This window comes from Colletotrichum lupini, chromosome 5 (assembly GCF_023278565.1).
Source record: "Colletotrichum lupini chromosome 5, complete sequence".
Lineage (NCBI taxonomy): Eukaryota > Fungi > Ascomycota > Sordariomycetes > Glomerellales > Glomerellaceae > Colletotrichum > Colletotrichum lupini.
In genome coordinates this window covers 225,977-247,397 of record NC_064678.1, presented here as the reverse complement: position 1 = coordinate 247,397, position 21,421 = coordinate 225,977, and the positions used below count along the sequence as shown (strand labels likewise).

Below are 21,421 nucleotides of genomic sequence, written 5' to 3'. Positions count from 1 at the left end.
ACTCGTTCAAGCTCCATAAATCCCAGCCCCGCCTCACCGAAGCATCTGCTTTTAAACAGGCTGCCTCAAGCACAATAGCTCAGGGGTAGAGCGCTGGGCTCATAACCCAGAGGTCCCTGGATCGAAACCAGGTTGTGCTATCACTTTTGAACTTTTGTTCCCTCGGACGATATTGCCTACTGCGAGGCCTGAGTTGGTGTTTGCAAGGCTTATGAGATGTGCTGGCAGCATCGGCGCACGAGGTGTGTTGAGAACGATACTTGGTTTTCGGTGCGTGTAGATAAGAACTCGCGTCTTCGTTTACATAGTGCTAGTACCTTTGCCGGCGTGCCGGAACATAAGGCACGCAGCGCGTTCTGGTGGTAGAGATAGCCGCACGAGTATGGTGGTGTCCTAACGTTGTCGCGTGCTGTCCTGTTCATCGTATTCTAGCATGATTTGCGGATTACCTACTTCTGAATAAGGTACCTTCAGCAGTCAATCAGCTAGCTAAGGCACCTCATGTCGAGGATTGTCTCCAGTGCTTCGCTTGCCCAGCTGCACGAGAGGTGTCTCTTCAAAGGATACGAATGAGAGACTCATCATGAGTTCCAGCTTGAGCTCGCCGCACAAAGCCATCAAAATTTTGACTTCACCCGGAGGAAGATCAATTAGGCCATTGACAACAGCTTGGAGTCTCATGCCCACGGCTTAAAAAGTATTGCCCGAAGGATGATTTCCGAGAGGGTCGAAATAAATAACTCGATTACAATCGATAGTACTGTGCTAACAGTTGTCAGCCATTACAGGTGGTATTCGTGATATTCTCAATGAAGGTCTCAGGCATCATGTTGGGAGAGATTGTCTCTAAGGTGCCCCTGAGACTACTGACAGGTAAGCCGCCCAAGGCTGACAAGTACGCCGCAGTTGTCCGCCTGGGTCTGCTTCAACTAAGGTAGGTTGACGAGCTACCAGTATGCAGCTACTTGATCATCTCTGGAGGTTGATGAGGCCAGCATGGTAGGGGAAGCAAGAATACATGTGCCCAATACTTTCGAGGGGAATATTTTTAGCATGCTAGGATACTTCTAGATACTACGCGTGCGGCAAGGTTGAAACGGCAAAGTTTGATAGGCTAGCCACAGAAGCGCGTGTGCGACTTTTGCTATGAGTACCTTACCATTCACCCACGCTGCATTTGTGTTGGAATATACCTATTCTAGAGAGCCAACCAACATGACTAGAAGGGACCTACCTCATTTGTAAGGCCCAACATTGGTGTCTCGGTTTCAGAGCCATATATAGGACTTCTGTTCAAAACAGGTGCGGGCAACATGAGTTTTGATTCTATTCGTCGTCGTCGTACTTCATGCCATGATAGCTTCATGTCCAAATGCAGGGTACCTCCCACTAAAATGACCAGTCCTACCCTTCCTCGTGTATTCCATGCAAAACCATCACCAACGCGCCTCCATTCGTCAAAACATTCATCGCAATTTCGTCGCTTTCCGCGGCTTGAACGCCGGCTCAGCCGGTGGTTCCTGCTTTGCGATAATATTATCCACGCGGTCCCATATACTTTTCGGACTCCAATCGCTATCAAACATCTGAGAAATCCAGTGAAACGGATCTCCTGGGGACGTTTGATTGGTACAATGGCCTGCCAAAGAGTTAGTCAAGCTAAAACGTAAGTGTTGGCAGCGTTTTCACCTACCAGCATTCTTCATGTCCCTCCAGGTCTGCCTGCAAAATCCTTCATGTCTGTCTTGCAAGCCAGTCCAAAACCATCGGGCAACATGGTCTCCCAGGAAATCGTCGGCAGCGCAGTATGATTCGGGAGCGCGTCGGTAATATTGCCAATGAAGCAGAAGGATGTTTGCGCTCTTCTTCGCAACTTCGCAATATTGCTGGTAGGACTCTTCTTTATCTTCTTTCTGTAGTCTTCATCAGCAAAGAGTCCTCAAGCTGTATAGACGACCGCGTAATACCTCTTTTGCAGCGCAGAAGGAGGGGCTTTTCTTGTAGTGTTCTGTAGTCGCATCAAGCTCGTGGAGCATGATGAACGTCACGAGATAAACCGTGAAGAAGGATGTTCGAATCTTCTTGCAGCAGAGCTTCTCAAGGTCTTCAAGAATATGCTCGTGGTACTTGACCAGTCGCAGATGAGCCATAGAACGAAGTTGCGAGGTAGTCGTTGGCGGAGTAGGAATTCTGTCGATCAAAGGGTGATATTCGTCTTTGGCTGGTGTCATGCCTAGGCAATTTTGACTCTTCGGATCTTTGTTATAGATCCATGAAGGGCGTGTCAAGATGCCTAGCGAAGGAGTCTTGTTAGAACATGTAACGCCACATTTTCACAACTTAATTGATGCAGAAACCTGGATTCAGAGTGGGAAAAGCACTCACGCTGGGCGAAACGGAACTTGAACAAGTTGAGTAACAGACGCCGGTCGATGGGATGTTGGTCACAATCGTTGTAGTACTCCACTGCCGCTTTGTAGTGTTTCGAAATGAGCTGGTCGGTATCACCTCGATAGGCTTGCTCCTCCCAGCCCTTCACCGCGTTGGCCTCGATGTAAGCTTCCAGCTGCTCCCTCGACGAACTCACACTGGCAAGAGCATACGGTTCGAGTTTCGTCTCTTCTACCTCGCCCTTGTATTCGTTCATCCAGAAGTAGTTGATTTGGTCCGTCGGCATGGACTCTTTGTCGAACTTGCGAACCCGGATATTCATCGGTACAGAACACAGTCCCCGCGTTACGAGTTGGATGTCATGTTCACCTTCGTCAACCCACTTCTCGATCTCGATTATCTTGGCGGGAAGACCCAGCTTCGTGTCGATTCCAGCGTAATTGACATTGTAAAGGACGACATCGGCGAGTTTGGTTCGTATGCACGGCTGGCGGTGAATGACTTTTGAAGAAGTCAAGTCGACTTTCGCACAAGTCAAGCAGGGCCCATCGCGATTTGCCGCGTCAACTTCGCACTAATATCGCATGGTCAATATCGAGGATCCCATCTTCTTTGTAGCAATCGACCTTGCCAATCTTGGAAGAGGACATAGCCAACTCACCTTGAGACGCTGCATACGACATCGAATACACGCGCCAATTTTGCGGGTGTCGGCCACAGCGCGTCGGTCCTCGTCCGTCAGTACGCGTTTCCGTCGACCAGCTGACTTTGTCTCTCGTCCTTGACTGGAGATTTGTGACTCGGTGTCTTTTGGCCGAGGGACAATTTCCAACAGCCGGCCACCCTCGTCCCTTTCTTTTGCTGCCGCATTCCGCGCTGGCTTATGGTAGAGAGAAGGCTTGGAGGACATCTCAGAAAGTGACTTGACTCCACGAGCGTTTCCCGGTTGTTCTGGTGGCTCAAGCGGACTCGACTTGTTTGTCGGAGAGGTCAAGCACTGCTTCCAGGCTTGCTTCTGAGACCGTGATTGTTTGTTGTTGATTCGACTATCGCCTTGTGGACTAGGCAGAGAAGGAATTTCAGGTTGCTGATGAGGCACGGCGCCCCGCGAAGTCGGGTTGATCGAAGTTGGCTGAGAGAGTTCGGCAGATAACGGGAAACCGCGATGGAGCAGACGATTCTCTTGAGGCGAAACAATATCCTCTGGACTAGCAGAACCGTAAGACAGAGTTGTTGATCTCGGCGGAGATGGTATTTGCAAGCTCGCCGTGGTCGAAACACGTTCCCCGGGAACCTCCCAATGATTCATCCGCCCATCGTGGTTGAAGTGTTGACCATTTAGAGAGACCACTCGGTCGATAGTTTGATTCTCTTGCGGCCGAGTACCATCGTTCTGATGCACGAAGCAGCTGTAGACCAGGCCGACCGACCATGGAACTCTAGGCGGAAGAGTGCTTGTTTGCTGAATTAACCCACCCGATGAGCCATGATCGAGGGAGGATGGAGCTGGAGTCCAGCTAACAGCTTGAGGCGCGTCGACATTGTAGGGCCCATTGATGGCTTGGTGAAAACATTGCGGACTGTTCTGGTTTTCAAGAGTGCCGTACTGCCAGTGGCCCTGAGTTGCCGAGTCTCTGTGTTGGCAATCATAGGGCGCCGAGTAAACGGAGCATCCAGCATCGTACAAAGTCTTGGTGTTCTGAATTCTGATTAGTCATTTTCCTTCTCCCTTCTCGTTTGACTCAGACCGTCTTTTCACGGTTCTAGGAAGAAGGTAGCCTGGGCAGAATTACTGCGAGAGTTATTGAGCTGGGTCAGGAATGGCTTACAAAGACGAGGGGGTCACAGTGCTCGGACCATTGAGCTCCTGAATCCTCCATCTTTTGGTATCAAATCGAGTGTGACTGCAGTTATCGCAAAGAGCAAGTGGTTTTCTTGGGTGTGGCATGAACCGGTGATGCACGAGCAAACCGAATTCTCAATCGAATGACCGGGAGAATTCGACGACAAGGGTAAGGCGCACTTGGCTTGTGTTCCCACCCGTTAATCGACTGTCAGATCTCGTGACTCGATGCTGCTCGGGATAATGTTGAAAAAGGATTGGCTTGAGAAGATATACAAGTCGGACAAGTGGGTGTCTCCGAAGGCAAGATACCGATGGAAAACTGTAGCTTGAAGCATCCGAAGTCTATTTTTCTTTGAAAAATACATGTATGGTAAGATAACGCGGTTCCCCATCCCGCTTTAATGACATTTTGCTATCTTGGCGGCTCCCCGCTTCGAGGATCTACACCATCGTTCTTGAAGACCAGCCATGATATCCCACTACTTCTCTGTCTTTCCCAGCATTCAGGGAGACATTTCTTCTTCCTGTATGCGGATTGTGGGCATGCAACGGCATCCCTGTTTGTAGTCATAAATCATCCAGCGGTTGACCAAGCATGCTCACCTGTGTCGGCTGTGTCTGACGGGGGCGGCGCGAGAGCATTACCGGCGGCGCTCCCTACTGCCGTATCTTTGGACTTTAGGCCCACCACAGGCGTAGACATCGAATTGAGTGACGTACCAGAGGACGTGGACGAATCCAAAGTTGACCCGGATTTACCGGAAATCTGTGGCCCATCAAGACCACCTTTTAGCTCGTGCGTACGTTAATCTTGCGACTGGGGTTAGTGCGTGGGCGTTGAGCCTGTGGAGGATTCGAGATCCTGCGGCGGATAGGCTACATGAAGGCGATACCAGGGTGCAGGCCCAGCATCCGGCCGTTGATTCCACATCAGGGAGCAAGCAATCTGAACCCCGGTATTAAACCAACAAGGCGCTCTCCGGGGAAGTACGGATGCTTACAATCTCTAGAATACCCAAGACATGATCTTTACCGCGGACCCTTACCGCGTTCTTGACCATGTGAGTCTGCAACTTACTACACAAAGTGACCTAGCTGGTTCGCATTTGAGTTCTCGCCGAGGGTGGACGCAGCCCGAGGATGGGGCCGCCGTCCACCCTCGATCGCCGTCAAGGAGTACTTCGCGCTGGCATACTTTTCTTAAACGCACTGTGCGTCTTACTCTCCTTCTGGTCTAGGCCGTCTGGAGAAGGTCTGTCTTGGTCTGTCACATTTCCCCGGTCCGATGGACCTGTCGGCTCGTGGACGAAGGTTGAAGGACCTAGAAGCAATGTGGAGGCGCACGTATACCAGGCCAAGTCGCTATCACGAAATAGGAAAATGCTTTCAAGCGCTAGTAGGTTCTAGATTTGAGACTATGGACCGCGGGAACAGGTGGATATTCTATGAATATGTCTGTTGGGCTGAGACTGCGAGGGCTATTCCGTGGATGTGGGTGGTGATAGAGCCCTCCCGAGATTCGAGATAACTAATGAGACACAGCCAGATTCACGTAGCGAAATTTTTCTTGGTCCTCTTTTCGTCTCAATTCACATCACTCGGTGGATAAGTAGCACACGATGCCTCGAAGGCAGTTGAACGTTTGATTGTACCGATTTCACAGGGCGCATACCCGGGAACGCGGCCTCGAAGAAATATTCGGCGGCCACAACTAACCGAATCCAAAAAGATCAAGATCCATCAGGTACTGTCCCATCTATTCACTGCACGTTCTTGGCGCCATTATTGGTCTCATGTTACGAATGCATTAATAGATGGGGGGTCAAAGGGGAGAGGGGGAGGGGAATAGCCCTCCATTCCAAAGCCTCAACCTACGCCCGTTGCGGGTTGGCGACTTTCTTCACGAGGTTAATAAGCCGTCTACCAGTGAATGCTCGAACGGGGATGGCCCTTCTCCCCATTGAGAGTCGTTTCCTCCGCAAGATCGCTGACGACCTGGCCGCCTGCACGCCCCAAGGAGAACGATCCAAGAGAGCCGCGTCTGGGATCGTTCGAACTTTTAGAGGGTTCACTTGGGCCGCATCGGGAGCTGAGTTGAACCCTTACGAGTTTGAGGACGTCGAGAGACGGGGAGCTGGACTCTAACCCAAAGTAGCGCTGTACAAGAAGTACGAGAACTTACGTGAGGTGCTTAATCGAGTACACCGAGGCATCGTCCGTTTTTTTTTTTACGCAATATATCTACGGCTGGGGCAGTATGCTCGGAAATATTCTCGTACCAAAGCATGCCACTATGATCACCAATGATTGCTGGGTCTGAAGCGCCTATATAGAGTACATGGAGCATGGAGAAACGCCCGCCCCCCCGTATTTGGTTTTGAGGGTTTGCGGCGGACCCCCGATTCCTGAGCTGTGTCTGCTTCAGTCGAGAACCTGAAGCTGTTGTTCTCATCATAGCAGCATACATTCTGAGTCCACTAAACTCAATGTCTCCATCTGCAGCTTAACGCGAGAAAGTATTCGTAGAACATTCCCAAGAATCAGACTGCACACCCCTCACGAGCCTCCTTGAGCTGACTGTCTATGTTGCCCAAGGTCTGATCTGTGACGAGCCATCCGGCTGCAGCATGCAACCGTACAAATAGCCTACTTGAAACGAAACCTATTTCCTTGAAATTGACCTGACAGCGCTCTTCAGCCCCTACCCGACACCCTGTCAGGCCGTTGTCTCGAGGCTTCAAGACACTGAATTTCAGATAGCGACTACCTAGTCACCAGAAAGAGACGACAATGCATCTGTGAGCCCACAGGATAGCCTATAACTCTTCAGCTTGGACAGTCGCAACTTCACGAGTTTCCGATTATTATCTCCGTAGTCTTTTGAGAATCCAAGAGACTCGAGCCACGAGCTCATTCTCAACCACACAGCATCACCCCAATGGGCGCTAATACTTAAGCCCTACGGACTCGGGAGCCCTGACACCACACGTAATTTGCATGTGGGTAATACTGTCTAGGACCCTTCACCCACTAGAGCCCATAGTGTGACAGGTGTCGCCGAAGGTTCCGAACAATACGAAGTGAGGATTAAGGGGCGCCGGGGTCGCACAACAGTAGACTGTCTCAAGAGTCGGCAGCTGAAGAAAGACTTCCACTAGCTTTGGGGCTTGCAGTGAAACAGAAAGCGGTCAGAATGATCTTGGCCATGACAGGTACTTCGTGCCTATCCGTGAACATCGTGAGGCCGGAACGGCCAGTCAGCAGCCCGGATACCGATGGACTGAATTTCCTGGCAACAGTGCAAGGATTCGAGGAAGTAGAATTCACAAGTGCCTAATCACTTGCCTACTTAACCACCATGGAGGCTCACTACCTTGAACTAGGCATATACTACCTATTCATGATCAGCCTACAAGCTATACGTGATGGGGGCCTGGAAGCGACCCTGAGATTTGGCGAAAATAATGTCTTCTGCCTGGGTCACCCATCAGTCAGAGCATCTTCAGGAAAGCCAGAGCAAGTTCAGTATTTTCTATATGAACTCATATTTAGAGGACACGCTGACGTTTTCCGAGGAGAAAACCAAGTGACAGACAGAGGTCGAGCTTCTGCGAAGTAATCTTAATGGTGTTAGTCCCGGCGAGGATCGTCCTGCCACAGCATCTGCGCCATACCCCTAGTGACCCCTAAAACGAAAAGTTAGCATGAAACAAAGGCAGTGAAAGCCCATGATGTAGAAGCTAATGTAGATGAGCTCTGTTCTACGTTTGGTTTGAGGCCGGCATGCAAAGAGGGGGAACCTACACAATGTGAGAGTGAGGAAGCCGGATTGCTCCGCATGACAGCGCAACGTCTTCTCGTTCAAGAGGCTTATTATCTCATGAGAGCGAAGCTAATGCATGTAAATCCAAGAGTAGTTCGGGCCAATTGTGTCACATATCAGATCTCAACTCCCTTCCACTGTGCCGTCGCAGATGCTAAGTATCATGCTGACGGTAATTTACTCCCCAGTGGACTGAGCACAACCGGCCGCCACTGTCTGTAGTTTTGGCCAGGCCCATCTTCCCAGCTATGTCTCCATATTGTTCTTGTCAGAATTGGGTGGTATGCGTGGCAAGCTACACTGAAGGGGAGAGGAATGGATGCGAGGGCGATCTTGGCATCGGCGCATCGTACAGCGTCGAGTCTCAAACAGCTGCATCACGGTTGTTATCACGGAGACTTACTAAGATCCTTGCATGCAGATGCTGCTTGAAATGGTGAGGCCTCTTTAAGCAAGAGAGCCGAAAAGTGACTGAAGTACAAGGAGAAACATCCAGTTCTTGTCGGGTTGAGTGGTGGAGATACACTTGTGTGACAAGGCCCTGTCGTCACCGCGCCACTGGCATTTAGCTGAAGTGGCTTGTTTAGTGGTGGGGTGTACAAATCCAAGAGCATCAACGCGTCCCAAAGATTTGATGGCGGCCCAGGGATTTGGAGTGCGCCCTAGACATGTACCAGCGGTGCCAGCCTTCTTTTCCTCTTCCCCCCTCTCGGACCTTTAGTTCCTTTTTCTGCCCGAGACCTAGTGTCGAATAGACACTGTAGGAGAGAACACTGTGTAGGATCTCACGTCCGGATAAGGGATGGGTGTGTTTCCTCCTTTTCCAGCCTGCCAACATCAGTGTCACACGTGTCCACTGTCGAGGTGATGGGACAACACTAAGAAGAGAGGCGAAGTAAGGGCCGGGGCGAGGCACGAAGGCCCGGGGCGGCCCTGGTGGCACAGAGATATTGCTTATTTCGCCGCCAGCCACGAGTCCTCCGCCAAACTTGGCCGGGCAGAATGGCTGGCTTCTTGCTGCATCCATCACCCTTGAGGTCTTCTTGTTCGGACTTAGGTCCCTTTTTGCAGCCCTATCAGAAATGTGCCATTGGTAGCGCCCTTGATGCAGATGGTAGCAGCTGTGCTAGGATCATTGATCTCTCTTCATCTGCTGTGATGTTTCCCCCAGCCTGAATCCGAGGTGCCAAGCATGCATGATGCAAGCTGATATCAATACTTCACATGCCTTTGCACTATTGTAACCGACGCCAATGTCTATCTTACGAGGAGACGCAGGGCGGTCCCCTATTTGTCCGAAGGTATTCAGAGAAGTTAGTTATAGGTAGTCGAATAATTATCAACAAGTTGATTGCAGTAACATTGCTCCCGTGAACTGGGACTACGAAGACCATGCCGTGCCTTCACCCTCGAAGCTAGGTTCCGTGCCTGTAACCTTCTCGGCTGAATACAAGTAGCCTTGGAATTATGCTTGATTCAAAAGATAAAATCTCACCAGAGGTGAGTCCAGCTCCCAGACTTTCAATGCCAACCTGGTTTGGAGCTATCACGCGAATGAGACAATAAACGACGTGAGGACTAGGCATCGGCCGTAACCACCTATACTGACGCTCAGCCTAAGGCAGCAGCTTAACATGCACTCCCCATTTCAGTATGATCGGGAGATTTGCACGCATGTCCTGCCGGAGATCCGTCTAGAGCCAATAGACACATGTGTTGCCCATCACACTCTTCTTGGCAAGGACGGCGTTTCTGGACTGCATGCTCTAGCCTACATACAAGTTGTCACGGCCCGTGACGCGGGGCATGGGTGGGCAGAAAAAGCAACAGCCCTTCCTCTGACCTTAATCCTTATTGTACCACCGTACGAATAGAAATGAAATCATGGACAGCGATCAAACCATCCGGAATGTCCCCTGGCACCGCGCCTCTCTCATGCCTTGCCTAGTATCAAGGTCAAGCCGTGCTCGCAGCTCCTTCTACGATGTACGGAGGTACCGTACAGCCTTTTCTCCAAGGTACCGAGGGCTGCAAGTGTTCGGATGCGCGTCATTCTGGGTCGATGGGCTTGACTGAACTACCGCCTTCACACGTGGAATACGCACGCTCGATCCACACAAAGGTGTAGGGTTGAAAACCAAACCTCTCGCATCGTGAAGAGAGGGTAAGATCGTCCATTCGAAGTAAAGAGATGAATATGCAATGAACATGTAAATATCCAGCTGACGGTATCCAGGGGTCTGCCGACGACTAGTCCGTCACCCCGTCCCATGATGCTGCAACATCCCCGCGGCCCCGCCCCCATGTCCTCGTTTCTTTTTGCAGTTTGCATGGAGTGCCCCCACACCGGTGAGATGGCACATTGAATGATGTCGCGACACCCATTCGATGCCAGTAGACCGACTGGTTGATACGGCAGACAAAATGCAGCACGCCTCGATCTGTCTGCAGCATGGTGGTTCTAGAGCCCCTAGCCTTTGGTATCCCCCCTGACTCTCTCACCCAACCCCAAATGCACGGCTTCTAAACCAATCTAGCGTCTAGATCAGACGTCACTGGGAGGATACTGTTGGCTGAAGCATAGTGACGATATAGTACTGATTGGGTTCAGAATCTCTGAGTCAAGTACTTACTCTGCCGTCAGAAGTACAAACATCTTGTCAAGTTGACCGCCTTGATCCCTTGATTCGCCCGAGTACTCTTGAATTAGGTGTATCCCCAAAGCATGGACAGCCTCGGGCACGAAGGCGTCGAGAGGCAGATACCTCAAACTTGGCGGTGGAAGATTCATGTTCACAAAGATGACCTGTGGTACCTTATCTCTTTCAAGCATTTCAATCACCTGGGTATACCCTACATGCAGCTGTTTCTGCCGAATCTCACATCAAGGGTGGAGAAGTGTCTTGCTGCCCATCGTTGATCGCGATAGGTGAGGCAGAAAGAATGAGAGACTGTCAACGTTGCACCCTAACAGCCCTGGTAAATTGAAATGCCAACGATCTATGAAGTAACGAGAACGGATGAGGTACCCCCTGATCCACACTTTTTGTGTAAGTAGCTTACATTCAGACCATGTCAGTTGAAGGTAAGATCTGAGAGCTGAGATTCAGAGACTGCGATGGGGCACACGGAGCCGTGCCTCTACAACTCCTTGGACAGAGCTTAGCGAAGAAGGGCACGATACACGCGTTCTTGCAGACGAATGCGAAAGAGAGCAATTGACTCAATTCTCGTACCAGTAGTGGCAACACTTTGCGATACCAAGAAACCACAAACCAATGAAAAACAAGTTCCAAGCATCCAAAAGCAAAGAGCGACTATTCTTGTGGCAAATGTTGAATATGCCCCGACGCACATCCTCAGGCGCCCGCCTGTGAGCATCACACGCCCTCTCCGGAGCGGATCCCCCACCTGGGTCTGGCATGTAACGATAGAGGGCTAGATTGCGGTCCATCGCAAAAGGACCGCGGCGGCGATGACTGGAAGGACGCTGACTAGTTCACCCAAGCCCGCAAATTCGGGCGGAATCCTGGCGTTGACAAACGCGCCAGCGCCGAGGAGAATAGCAAACACGTTGTATACGAAGCTCCAGCCAAAGTTGAAGGCAATCCTGTGGATAGCTTTCTTGCTAATGGCAATGATGGTGAGAATCCCCGCAAGGCTCGGACGCATGAGAACGACGTCCGCGGCGGACTTTGCGACGTCGGTCCCCTCGTTCATGTGCACGCCAATGGTGGCCTGTGCCAGTGCAACTGCATCGTTAGTTCCATCGCCACAGAAGATGATGACTGGCTCTTTCGGCTTCTTCGCTCTGAATCGGCGGGCGTCGGACAAAGGTTGCGACAGTAGGTTCTGGATGTACTCTTGCTTGTCGCCAGGGGTGCATCGGGAACGAACGTTTAGATCTGAGATGCCCAATCGTGAAGCCACTGTTCGAACGGCACCATCATCATCCCCTGAGAGGATGTGAACAGAAATGCCGGAAGCCTGGAGATTGGAAATTGTTTCAAGAGCATCTGTGCGGATAGAGTCTTCGAGGCCAAAGACAGCAACCAAGGAGTTGTCCACAGTAAAGCAGAAGGCTGTGTAGCTCTTGGATAGGACTGATTGAACCCTGGGGTCGTTAGAGAGACCAAGCCAACGCGAGTTGCCAGCTCGAAGAGTGGCTCCGTCGAGTTTCGCCTCAACACCCTTGCCCGTTAGGGCCTTCAGATCCGTAACAGCTGTAGGTGTAGCAACGTGTGCTTTTAGATGAGTGAAAATGGCAACAGAGACTGGGTGTTTGATGGTGCCAACGAGGCCGAGAAGCACCGATCTGATGGCCTCTTGATCTTTTGTAAAGTATGTCTCGTGCGCAACTCTGAGATTTCCAGTTGTAAGGGTTCCGGTTTTGTCAAAGACAACGTGCGAAGTCTTATAGGCAAGCTCAATGCTGTCCGCAGATTTGAAGACGATACCCTTTTCGGCAGCTGCACCACTCGCGATTAAAATGACCATGGGTACTGCGAGGCCTATAGCGCATGGGCAAGATACAATGAGGACGGTGATGGCGTATGTTACCGCCTGGATAGTTGCTTCAGAGCCACCCTGCTTGCGGACCGCAATGCCAACAGCAATCCAAATCGAGAAAGTGATGATGGTGATGGCCATAACTACCGGTACGAAGTATGAAGCGACTCTATCGGCAATGTCCTGGATCTTTGGCTTAGAAAGCTTAGCCTCGTCGACCATTCCGGCGATATTGCTGATGGTGTTATTGCCAGGAAGTCTATTCAGACGAACGGTAAGAGAGCCAAAGCCGTTTACAGTGCCAGCAATGACTGAGGATCCGGTGGACTTTTCGATGCGTCCTGACTCCCCAGTCATCATTGACTCATCAACTTGCGAGAAACCTGAGATAACTGTCCCATCGGTAGGGATTCTGGAATCAGGGACGACCTTGAAGATGTCTCCGTACTGGAGGAGACGGGCGTCAATCTCCTCATCCTCACCAACTGAATTAACAATCAGAGCCGTCGAGATCTGAAGAGATCGTATCGAGATAGACTCGACGGCTCTTTGTCGCGCTAGAGCGCTCACATACCTACCAACCATAATGAGCGTTACAAGAAGGGTACTCGTTTCGAAAAACTCCCCAGTCGAAAGAGGCTTCTGAGAGACAAGAAACCCAAATGACACAACGGAGAAGATGTAAGCGGCACTTGTGCTTAGCACAATCAATAGATCCATCTCAATAACTCGTGAAAAGATCAAGCTCTTCAAAGCTTTTGGATAGAATGGCCCAGCAATTACGACTTGTACAATCGTCGCCAAGGCTAGCGATGCCGAGCCATATGCTATTTCTCTTTTTGGAAGAGGTGCCCAGGCCATTATGAGAACGGGAATCGTCAGGATAGTTGAAAGCAAAGTTATGCATCCCATGTTGCGAATGTGCTTGCTTCCAGCCTCCAACGAAGGATCCGCTCGAAGTGGCGCCAGCGTAACAGGCGTTCCCCAGCCTGTTTCGACCAGATCACGGGCTCCGACGACCTTCGCGTCAAATTCAACATGAACAATGGCCTTGTCTATGACCCGAATGTCCGTGACACCATTGGGCCATGGATGATTGATGAAATCTTGGGGATCGCCAGGGCAGACGATGTCAACACTGGCAGCACCCTGCGTGGTGATCTTTTCGCATTTGAACTCAGTTGTACGTTCGAGATGTTTGATGACTTCATCCACCGAGCCGGCGCCAATGTTCAAGTCGAATTCGGCTCGAGCCAACACCAAGCTAGTCTTCAGGTTTTTGACTGCGTTCATCGTGGCCAGAGTTCGTCTGAGTTTTGTTTCGCACCCAGTGCAGGTCATGCCAGAAATGCTCAGCACGACGTGTTCTTTTCCAACAAGGCCTTGTTCAAGATCCTCGTTCACACTCTTCGGCTCAGGCGGTAACGATTGGTTAATAGGTCTCGACGGCGACTCGTCGCAACAGGAGTCGGCACATGATCCAACAATGCTCTGCGTTTTGGGCTTCGAGCAGCAACCATCGTTACATGTACCTGGTTTGATGCCAGACCTTGAACTGCGAGTTGGCTTTTCGCCGCATTTCCTTGGTCCCGGACGGGAAGCAGATTTGTCCACCCCGGAAGCGCTGCAGGAATCAACCGATGTGCGATGAAAAGACGCGGATTTCTTTGAAGATCGCTTCCTTTCGATGGAGGAGCGCTCACGAGGAGCACAGCAAGATTCCTGGCCGAGAGCAAGAAGTGCACGGCAGATACAGCCCAAGGCATCAAGCTTTGACTGATAAATCTGACGTACGCTTCGAGAATGACCTCGGCACGCCTTGCCGTCTTGGCCGCCAGTGCAGTTATTGTCTGTGGAGGCTTGTGTGGATCATATTAGCAGCTGGAAAAAGTGAGCTCTTTGCACGAGAATTTACCTTGGTAGGTCTGCGGAAGCTTTGAAGCCTTTCCGTTTGCGCACTCGCGCAGAGCGAGGCGATCGATGCAAGTAGAGTCGCAGCAAGGTGACGTCTTGCCCTCACAACAGCCGGGTGTCTTCTCTCCACGAACGTCAGGTGCAGAACCAGAGGAGCAACAACCCTTTTTGCCATCGTCTGAGCAGATCTTTACAGGTTCATCACCATCAGATTCGGTCACGGCAATAACTTCGCCCGCCACTGCTTTGATTGATGTGGTCTCAGGGCTGTCAGTAGGTCTTTTGCCCCTCGCCGAGCCACAACATCCTGAAGAGCACTTCTTGGATTTTGGGGCACAAGAGTCCTGCTTGGAATCGGGAGTGTTGATCGAGGCCGCGATTGACTTGAAGGCGGGGTCGTCTTGTTCAGATTGGCATCCAACGCCAGGAACCTTCTTTGCGGACTCGTCAGGAGACTCGGCGATGGTATTGCTTTTAGCGCTGATTACAGCAACTTGTTCATTATGAGACCCATAGCAAGCGTTCGCAAAGTCGCCAACCTTGACCTTTGGAGCGCAACAATCTTCTTCGACTTGTGCTGAGTCAATGCTGCCGTCGTTGGACGCAGCGCAGCAGTTCTGGAGGATTGTGTTTCCAGAGTCCTTGTCTCTTCCATGATCGGTCGTCTTGCATTCTTCCACCTTAGCTTCAATGACGGCATTCAAATCGCTCTCCTCAACCGCGCAGCAGGTGTCGACAACATCAGGATAGTCGCGGTCCAATCCATCTGGGGGCGAGGCGACTAGAGGCGGGTTGTCCCTCGCGAAAGCCTGTTCCTGTGGAGGACCGCAGCAGCCGGATCCACAGGCCATTGAGAAAGTTTTGACGGCGAGTATGTAGTTCTTGTGATTTTCTTCTCTGAGATTGTGACCCTGACGTGTGATGCGATGGACAGATGAGACGACACGTCGGCGGCACTTCACGGGAGCTTTTGGGGGAACTGCGGGTCCGGCTACGGAGGCACGTGCCCGGAGGGGTGGATCAACCCACACCCGCTTCCGGGTCGCTTAGGTAACGAGGCTAGACGCCACACTTAATGTGGCGGGGCAAGTCAATCATGGGCGGATTGTGTGTAATCCTTCAACTCCCTCGACTCTCGTTTTGTTCATCATTGATTGCTAGCTTCCACAACAGATGTTGTTTTAAGGACCTGAACATAATTCTAGCCGAAACCATGATTTGCATGAGGTTCTCGGAACTATAAGACTACACATGGCTCTCTCCCTTCAGGGTCTGCTTCTTCTTCCCGGACACAGAAGAGATACGCTGAAGGCCAAGATGCGGAGTCGAGGGCAACTGGTTTACAAACAGTACCATTTCGCACCATGATCTCGGCGCTGGGCACCGGATTAGACTTACATAAACATGATAGAACCGATACTTCTCTGGTTCATAGGTTCCTCCGGTCACAGCTGGCAAGCTCAGACTGTGACCACTGACAAACGCGTTGACGAAAGAATCCGACTGGCACTGAGCACCTGTCCTCTACAGAGATCGCCAAACGTAGTATTTGACAATTCGTTGTCTCCTAGGATAATCTCCTTGATAGCGCCAACTCAGCTGACCCACCCTACATCAATGCGCTCTCATAGACTTCTGGCTCTTTTTGCTTGACTTTCCGGAAGATGACTTGTGCCGTTTAGAACTGTACTCCAAATCGACCCTGTAGGCCGCGCTTCGGCTTGCTGAAGTCACAGATCCATAAGAGGTATTGCCGGATGTAGACGATTTGTAAGAGTTGTTGCTTCTTGAACACGAGCCTGATGCGGAGGGCGACACAGTGTCTGCGTTCTCATCCACAGGAGGAAACCCGTTGATCTTGGATAAGGCAGAACCTCGACGGTGAGAGCGACTGGAAGAGCCGTAGCCAAACCTGCGGCTAGCAGCCCCCTGACGGAGCTCACTGAATGCCATATCTGGGGTGGTCGCTCGTGTTGGGACTAGGCCGGTTGTTTAGCTCAATGGTTAACAGGTGTACATCGAGGATTGATAGACCCACGGTAACGTGCGCATTCGGCACAGCACCCATGATCACAAGTCTCAGACTCATTGACAGGGGCGGAGGTACCATGGCCTGGTGTGGCTTTTGGCATTGTACACCAGCCCTGGGTATTGGGACCTTGGTTACACTGACAACAGGTCCAGGTGCCACCCATCGCCTTGAACTGACAGTTGATCAAAGGACAGTCGGCATTGCTGGGTTGGGCGGTTGCATAACTCAGGTGTGAGCAAGGAGTCTCTACACCTGTTTCGAGATCAATCAGGGCCGAAGGGCAGTAGTGCCAGTTGATCGAAGTGTGTGAGCAAGGGTGGAGACGAGGGTGGCCGTGACACATGGTGAAAGATGGCAATGTGCAGATTTATTTATACTTGACGAAACAAAAGTATGAAGTCACTGTAGTGAGATAGTCAACGACTGATGGCGGTAATCTGTGAAGTTGACTGGAATTCGCTTTCACCAAGCAGCTTCCTGTATCTTATATACTTCATCGTTTCCGCCTTCTTGATGACCTCTCCTTGCACATCATAAAATTTGTACAAAGTTACCGCACTTCCATGATCACTATTCCGTCCTAACTGCCGATGAACGCCTCCGTTGGTTTCTTTTCTCACAGCTACTGACACATGTTCACTTCTTACCAACCATCTCGAACACCACCCTCACTCCACATCTCATCTGTCATCACCCCTCGCTCACCGACAGTAAGGGTCGTGGAACCCAGGGTCAAAGATGGCCCCAATTGACTGTTTCTGGGATTCCAATGTCTCGGGCTGCATGGTGAATGGGTTGTTTGGCGTGAATGTTATGTGTTGCATCCATACTTGAGGGTGCGGAAACATAGATCAGGCAGCCAATGAAACAACCTGCTTGTGCGGCCAGGGCTCTCCCAACACGCCCTCATCAAATCTGGGTGAAGTCTCCGACGGGAACTCGCAGCTTTGTGTCACACCGGTCCACCCATTATTGCGACACGACGATCTCCACCGTCATCAATCTCTGTGTTACGCGTCTTACATCGCATCCATGGGGATGAATTCCTCCACGAGTGGTTTGAGCAGCGGATGAGAAGCCCGCCCTCCCGGTGTCTGGGTTCGTAAGATCTCGCTAGGAAGCTTGACGCATGACCATCTTGTGATAGTCTGAATGGAGGGTTTCACGATAATCACGATCCTTATTCGGGGCTAATATTAGCCCCGATAATACTTAGCCTCGCCAATCGGCTGCTCCAAAATCTGAGTGGTCGAGAGGAAAGTGGCGTGAGTTAGGAGGGGTTGGTTGGCTGGATCGAAATGCAAGAGTGCAGGATCTGGAGACTGAGCTGGGTAGCTGCTTAATGTGACCCAAGTTGGACCCCATCCGATCACGATCTCGAGATCATGTTCAACTACTCACAGATACGGAATCTGGGCAAATATCATGCAGGAACGCGGCACCGAAAAAGGTTGCGGACAATTTCACCACTTAGGAATATTAGATACATTATACAGTGTGAGACAATCCGGTTGTCTGAGATTCCCCTGCAAGCACCCATTGCCACCGACGATGGCGATGGATGTCACTATGAGAACTTGCTGGCTTACTCGACCACTGCGAGATTATTGAAGAGAAAACAAGTGGAACCTATCCTTTCTATGTGTTTCTGCACCCACCACTGATTCATACTATCCTTTCCTGGGTTTGGGCTCCTCCAAAAGATAGATTGCCATGACGTCTAGTCACTTGAGAATCTCAAGCTGAGTCTTTCTCCTTCTTTTACGTCACCTCCTAAGCTCCAAGGAGTGATTTGATTCCACAGGCCACTCGCTTAATTGCTCCATCATATTCTTGGAAATATTCAACCATCCATGGCGGCAGTACATGTCGAGCAGCAGATATGCTCGCAGCGGTACTGGTTTCCGTCAATGATCATGATGCAGCTACATCTGCCTCCATCGTTCCAACCCTTGCCACACCAGCAGCAGTTCCAGCATCTGTTGCGGCTTTCGTATGGGCAGTCTGCCAAAGGGCACTTTGGCAAGGCTCTCTGGTCATAGCCTGGGGGAGGAGGGTACGGAATGTTTTGTTGAGTGACATCTCTGCAGGTTTTGCGTTTGGATGGATCTTTTTTCGAGGATGTCGAAGCCTTGGAGCAATATTCGATATGAGTCTGGATATGCTCGCAGGGCAACTTGAAAGCTATGGTGTGGCACATGACGTCTTCGAGGTTTTCGAATGTAAATGTACTTTTCGATATGCGGATGTTGCAGTTCAAAAGTTACGAAGATAGAGAAGCTGGAGTTGAATAGTCAAATGAAGATTTGAGAGTCACAGGCACGATGCGATGCTCAATGTTCTGATGTTACTTCCAGGTCCTGAAATACACCTCGACTATTCTGGGGTTTCAATCCTCAACTATATACTCAGAATCTCCGGCCGGAAGGTTACAGAAGAAGCAGGTTCGGCGATCTAATCCGACCTGTCGGTAAGCATATTGAGGCGGCCACGATTTCTTCCCCTTCCCCTGACGATCAGTTACCACTGCATTGGGTCCCAAGCGGAGGCTTTGGCGGCCTGTTTGCAAAAGGCGAGCAAATGACTCGCAAGATGCATCCAAGAACAAATAGTTCGAAGGGTTATTGAAAGAAAAACGTGGCAGCCAGGTCTCTGATATGTATCAGGGACCGACTTCGGACGCGTTGAATCCCGGGGCTTGATCCGTATCTGCTTTCCGTTAGAACAAAATCGCGACAGACACTTTAGTCAGGCAAATGTGCGAACCATTTGGGTGAAACACGCAGTAGAAAAGATAGCATTTCGATTGGTCTATATTACTTCATGTAATGCAAAGGCTCCCAAGCCTCCTCGCCTCCATCGTTCAGCCTCGTGCGTGGAGTTGGGCTCGTGGTGAACAGCCAGGAAGCAAGTTGATCACCAGGAGGCGCTCTCGGCCGACGACAACACCCCCTGCCTGATGTTCTCTCCAATATAACTGGTCTTCATCCCGATCCGTGTACGACCCGACATCAGCTGCTGGACTAGGGCTTAATAGCCTAGACTCTGATACCCATCTTTCCACGGCCCATGAAGAGCCGAGAACTTGGGTGTGGCGGCTGGTGAACGAGCATCGAGTGAGATATGGCGCCACTTCTGGAATAGCAAATCGTCGGTCTGTCGAAAGATTCCAAATCACTCTTGCGAACTCCTCGTGTATTCTTCCCTGTCTCCACGTCGTCGTCTATCAATGAAGCTCAGTGGCTGTGAGGTGCTCATCACCTTGTCTTGCCCTACCAAGGTCGTCAGGACTCAGGTGTTAGTGTCCGCCGTACAATTTCTGCAGACTCGATGGTAGCAGAAAGTGTCTGGACTCTTCTTCATTTTGTGTCGACACCAGCGCAGTGTGTTACTTCCTCTGCTGCATTGACAACAGTTCCAATAGCCGTTCAACTCTTGCAAACGGCAGCCGCCGGCACTGCAATCAGGAGAAATCAGACAGCCTCCAGTTGCACAAGGATTATCAAAATCAACATTCTGGACCGCATTGGAAGTGACTTTATCGCAGGGAGTCTGAAAATTGCCATCCGAATCTCCTCCAGCGTCCATGCAAAATTCCCAATGGAAGACATTGTCAATCGGCCGAGGGCACGGCTGAACGTGGTGGTGGTGAAGGTAGGACCAAGTGCACATGGTTGATGTTCTTAAGCTGAGCTGAAAAATTCCAAAGTTTTGGTAGTCTTCACGAGGGCTGCTGCCGTATGTTCTTCCCCGTTTAGGTAGTTGCAGGTAGTAAGGTATCGAAATGTCGACAACAGGAAGGAAAAGGGGTCCTAGACAAGATGCGGAGACCGATCTCGAGGACAGGAAATCCCGTGGTTGATCGAAATATCGCGTGACACAAAGATGCGAGCTCCGAACAGATGTTTTGTGTAAGCAGTGGGAGCCAAGAGACGGTTCGAGGAATTGCGGACTCTAGGCGAACTGGGTTGATTGTGTATGATGGAGCTGAGTGTCGATCTGGGCCGACTTATGAACAGAATTTCGATAAAATTGATTATCACAAGCAGTCTGCATCTGCTAGAGAAGGTAACAGTGGGTTGTTGAGCAGGAGCAAAGTGACTCAGTGAATCGGTTTGATATTGATTGGGACGGCACCCTTGTGATGTTTGATGCCGTTGTCGCCGAGTGTTTCGATACTTCTGAGTGCAGATATGAATCCTCTTATACACCATACCATTGGAATTTTCGTAATGTCCTTGACACAGCTCACAGCTACTTCTCCCTGAACCTCGAGTATTGGGCATCTGGCCCATCTCAAAGCCCCGGCCCGTCACTACCACGCTGTTGGGACCTGGCCACCTCATTTCTCTGATGTTTGCCTCACGAACCCTAAGGGAATGGCACGATTTCTCTTCCAGGCTTCAATAATTGGCCGCCATTGTCAAACCTATGGGTCGCAATTCAGACTGTCCCTCCGGAGAATGGCGAAGCACGTGGCTTGCCCATGCTTACCGGTCTTGCAACCAGGGTTCTCTTCAATGTGAAGTTCCAATGATATCAAGAGGAATGAGACACAGAGGCACACTTTTGTAACAATGCACAACTTCGGGAAAATTGCCTTTTCGTCGCCCATATGGAGGCCACATGAGATGGGCATGGCAATCAGCCACAAAGGCGCTATTCACCCCGGCTCCCACGAGTTGCTATCCTCGTTTCCGGGCTCCTGGTTCCGGGTTCCAAGGCTGATGAGACTAGCGATAATGTTTACCCATCATCGCGATATTCGAAGGCGTTCTAGAAACCCCTTAATGTGTGTAGAGCACCTTTCTCGAAGCTGATATGGGACAACACCATGTACCCCAGAGTTGCCTTGTTCCAAAGTGGATGTACAGTTTTTCGTGTGCTCCCGGGCCTCAAGACTCAG

General features: G+C 50.8%; 9 protein-coding genes and 1 non-coding gene across 10 annotated transcripts; 3 read left to right on the top strand and 7 right to left on the bottom strand.

Annotated features, from left to right (window-relative positions):
* Positions 1 to 68: 68 nt before the first annotated feature.
* Positions 69 to 140, top strand: CLUP02_tRNA200. Its single transcript has one exon. It is a non-coding gene; the product is annotated as a tRNA-Met (tRNA).
* CLUP02_09499 (uncharacterized protein) lies at positions 80 to 681 on the bottom strand (the record flags this gene model as incomplete). Its single annotated transcript, XM_049288477.1, has 3 exons — positions 80 to 188; positions 256 to 428; positions 499 to 681. The coding sequence occupies 3 exons, from the start codon at positions 679 to 681 to the stop codon at positions 80 to 82; spliced, it is 465 nt and encodes a 154-aa protein (XP_049145621.1).
* Positions 682 to 1,404: 723 nt separating this feature from the next.
* CLUP02_09498 (uncharacterized protein) lies at positions 1,405 to 4,271 on the bottom strand (the record flags this gene model as incomplete). The annotated part of the gene is made up of 8 exons (XM_049288476.1): positions 1,405 to 1,505; positions 1,568 to 1,639; positions 1,694 to 1,913; positions 1,968 to 2,293; positions 2,386 to 2,965; positions 3,053 to 4,090; positions 4,140 to 4,154; positions 4,221 to 4,271. The coding sequence occupies 8 exons, from the start codon at positions 4,269 to 4,271 to the stop codon at positions 1,405 to 1,407; spliced, it is 2,403 nt and encodes an 800-aa protein (XP_049145620.1).
* Positions 4,272 to 4,638: 367 nt separating this feature from the next.
* Positions 4,639 to 5,952, top strand: CLUP02_09497 (uncharacterized protein; the record flags this gene model as incomplete). The annotated part of the gene is made up of 6 exons (XM_049288475.1): positions 4,639 to 5,033; positions 5,065 to 5,155; positions 5,248 to 5,413; positions 5,476 to 5,728; positions 5,794 to 5,838; positions 5,901 to 5,952. 6 exons carry the CDS (start codon positions 4,639 to 4,641, stop codon positions 5,950 to 5,952), a joined length of 1,002 nt encoding a protein of 333 aa, XP_049145619.1.
* Positions 5,953 to 6,157: 205 nt separating this feature from the next.
* CLUP02_09496 (uncharacterized protein) lies at positions 6,158 to 9,087 on the bottom strand (the record flags this gene model as incomplete). The annotated part of the gene is made up of 13 exons (XM_049288474.1): positions 6,158 to 6,394; positions 6,483 to 6,714; positions 6,791 to 6,950; positions 7,013 to 7,152; positions 7,265 to 7,355; positions 7,417 to 7,526; positions 7,651 to 7,712; positions 7,795 to 7,888; positions 8,003 to 8,037; positions 8,261 to 8,432; positions 8,541 to 8,722; positions 8,776 to 8,833; positions 8,918 to 9,087. The coding sequence occupies 13 exons, from the start codon at positions 9,085 to 9,087 to the stop codon at positions 6,158 to 6,160; spliced, it is 1,743 nt and encodes a 580-aa protein (XP_049145618.1).
* A 172-nt stretch (positions 9,088 to 9,259) lies between these two features.
* On the top strand, positions 9,260 to 10,553 carry CLUP02_09495 (uncharacterized protein; the record flags this gene model as incomplete). The annotated part of the gene is made up of 8 exons (XM_049288473.1): positions 9,260 to 9,300; positions 9,418 to 9,513; positions 9,571 to 9,631; positions 9,686 to 9,916; positions 10,009 to 10,118; positions 10,183 to 10,224; positions 10,297 to 10,409; positions 10,456 to 10,553. The coding sequence occupies 8 exons, from the start codon at positions 9,260 to 9,262 to the stop codon at positions 10,551 to 10,553; spliced, it is 792 nt and encodes a 263-aa protein (XP_049145617.1).
* A 30-nt stretch (positions 10,554 to 10,583) lies between these two features.
* CLUP02_09494 (copper-translocating P-type ATPase) lies at positions 10,584 to 16,858 on the bottom strand (the record flags this gene model as incomplete). The annotated part of the gene is made up of 13 exons (XM_049288472.1): positions 10,584 to 10,626; positions 10,694 to 10,882; positions 10,944 to 11,011; positions 11,132 to 11,201; positions 11,312 to 11,498; positions 11,564 to 14,428; positions 14,485 to 15,474; positions 15,554 to 15,600; positions 15,733 to 15,818; positions 15,882 to 15,986; positions 16,174 to 16,306; positions 16,427 to 16,651; positions 16,689 to 16,858. 13 exons carry the CDS (start codon positions 16,856 to 16,858, stop codon positions 10,584 to 10,586), a joined length of 5,178 nt encoding a protein of 1,725 aa, XP_049145616.1.
* A 73-nt stretch (positions 16,859 to 16,931) lies between these two features.
* On the bottom strand, positions 16,932 to 17,300 carry CLUP02_09493 (uncharacterized protein; the record flags this gene model as incomplete). Its single annotated transcript, XM_049288471.1, has 2 exons — positions 16,932 to 17,137; positions 17,225 to 17,300. 2 exons carry the CDS (start codon positions 17,298 to 17,300, stop codon positions 16,932 to 16,934), a joined length of 282 nt encoding a protein of 93 aa, XP_049145615.1.
* Positions 17,301 to 18,358: 1,058 nt separating this feature from the next.
* CLUP02_09492 (uncharacterized protein) lies at positions 18,359 to 18,715 on the bottom strand (the record flags this gene model as incomplete). Its single annotated transcript, XM_049288470.1, has 1 exon — positions 18,359 to 18,715. The coding sequence occupies one exon, from the start codon at positions 18,713 to 18,715 to the stop codon at positions 18,359 to 18,361; it is 357 nt and encodes a 118-aa protein (XP_049145614.1).
* A 1,091-nt stretch (positions 18,716 to 19,806) lies between these two features.
* On the bottom strand, positions 19,807 to 20,187 carry CLUP02_09491 (uncharacterized protein; the record flags this gene model as incomplete). The annotated part of the gene is made up of 1 exon (XM_049288469.1): positions 19,807 to 20,187. The coding sequence occupies one exon, from the start codon at positions 20,185 to 20,187 to the stop codon at positions 19,807 to 19,809; it is 381 nt and encodes a 126-aa protein (XP_049145613.1).
* Between the last annotated feature and the right edge of the window lie 1,234 nt (positions 20,188 to 21,421).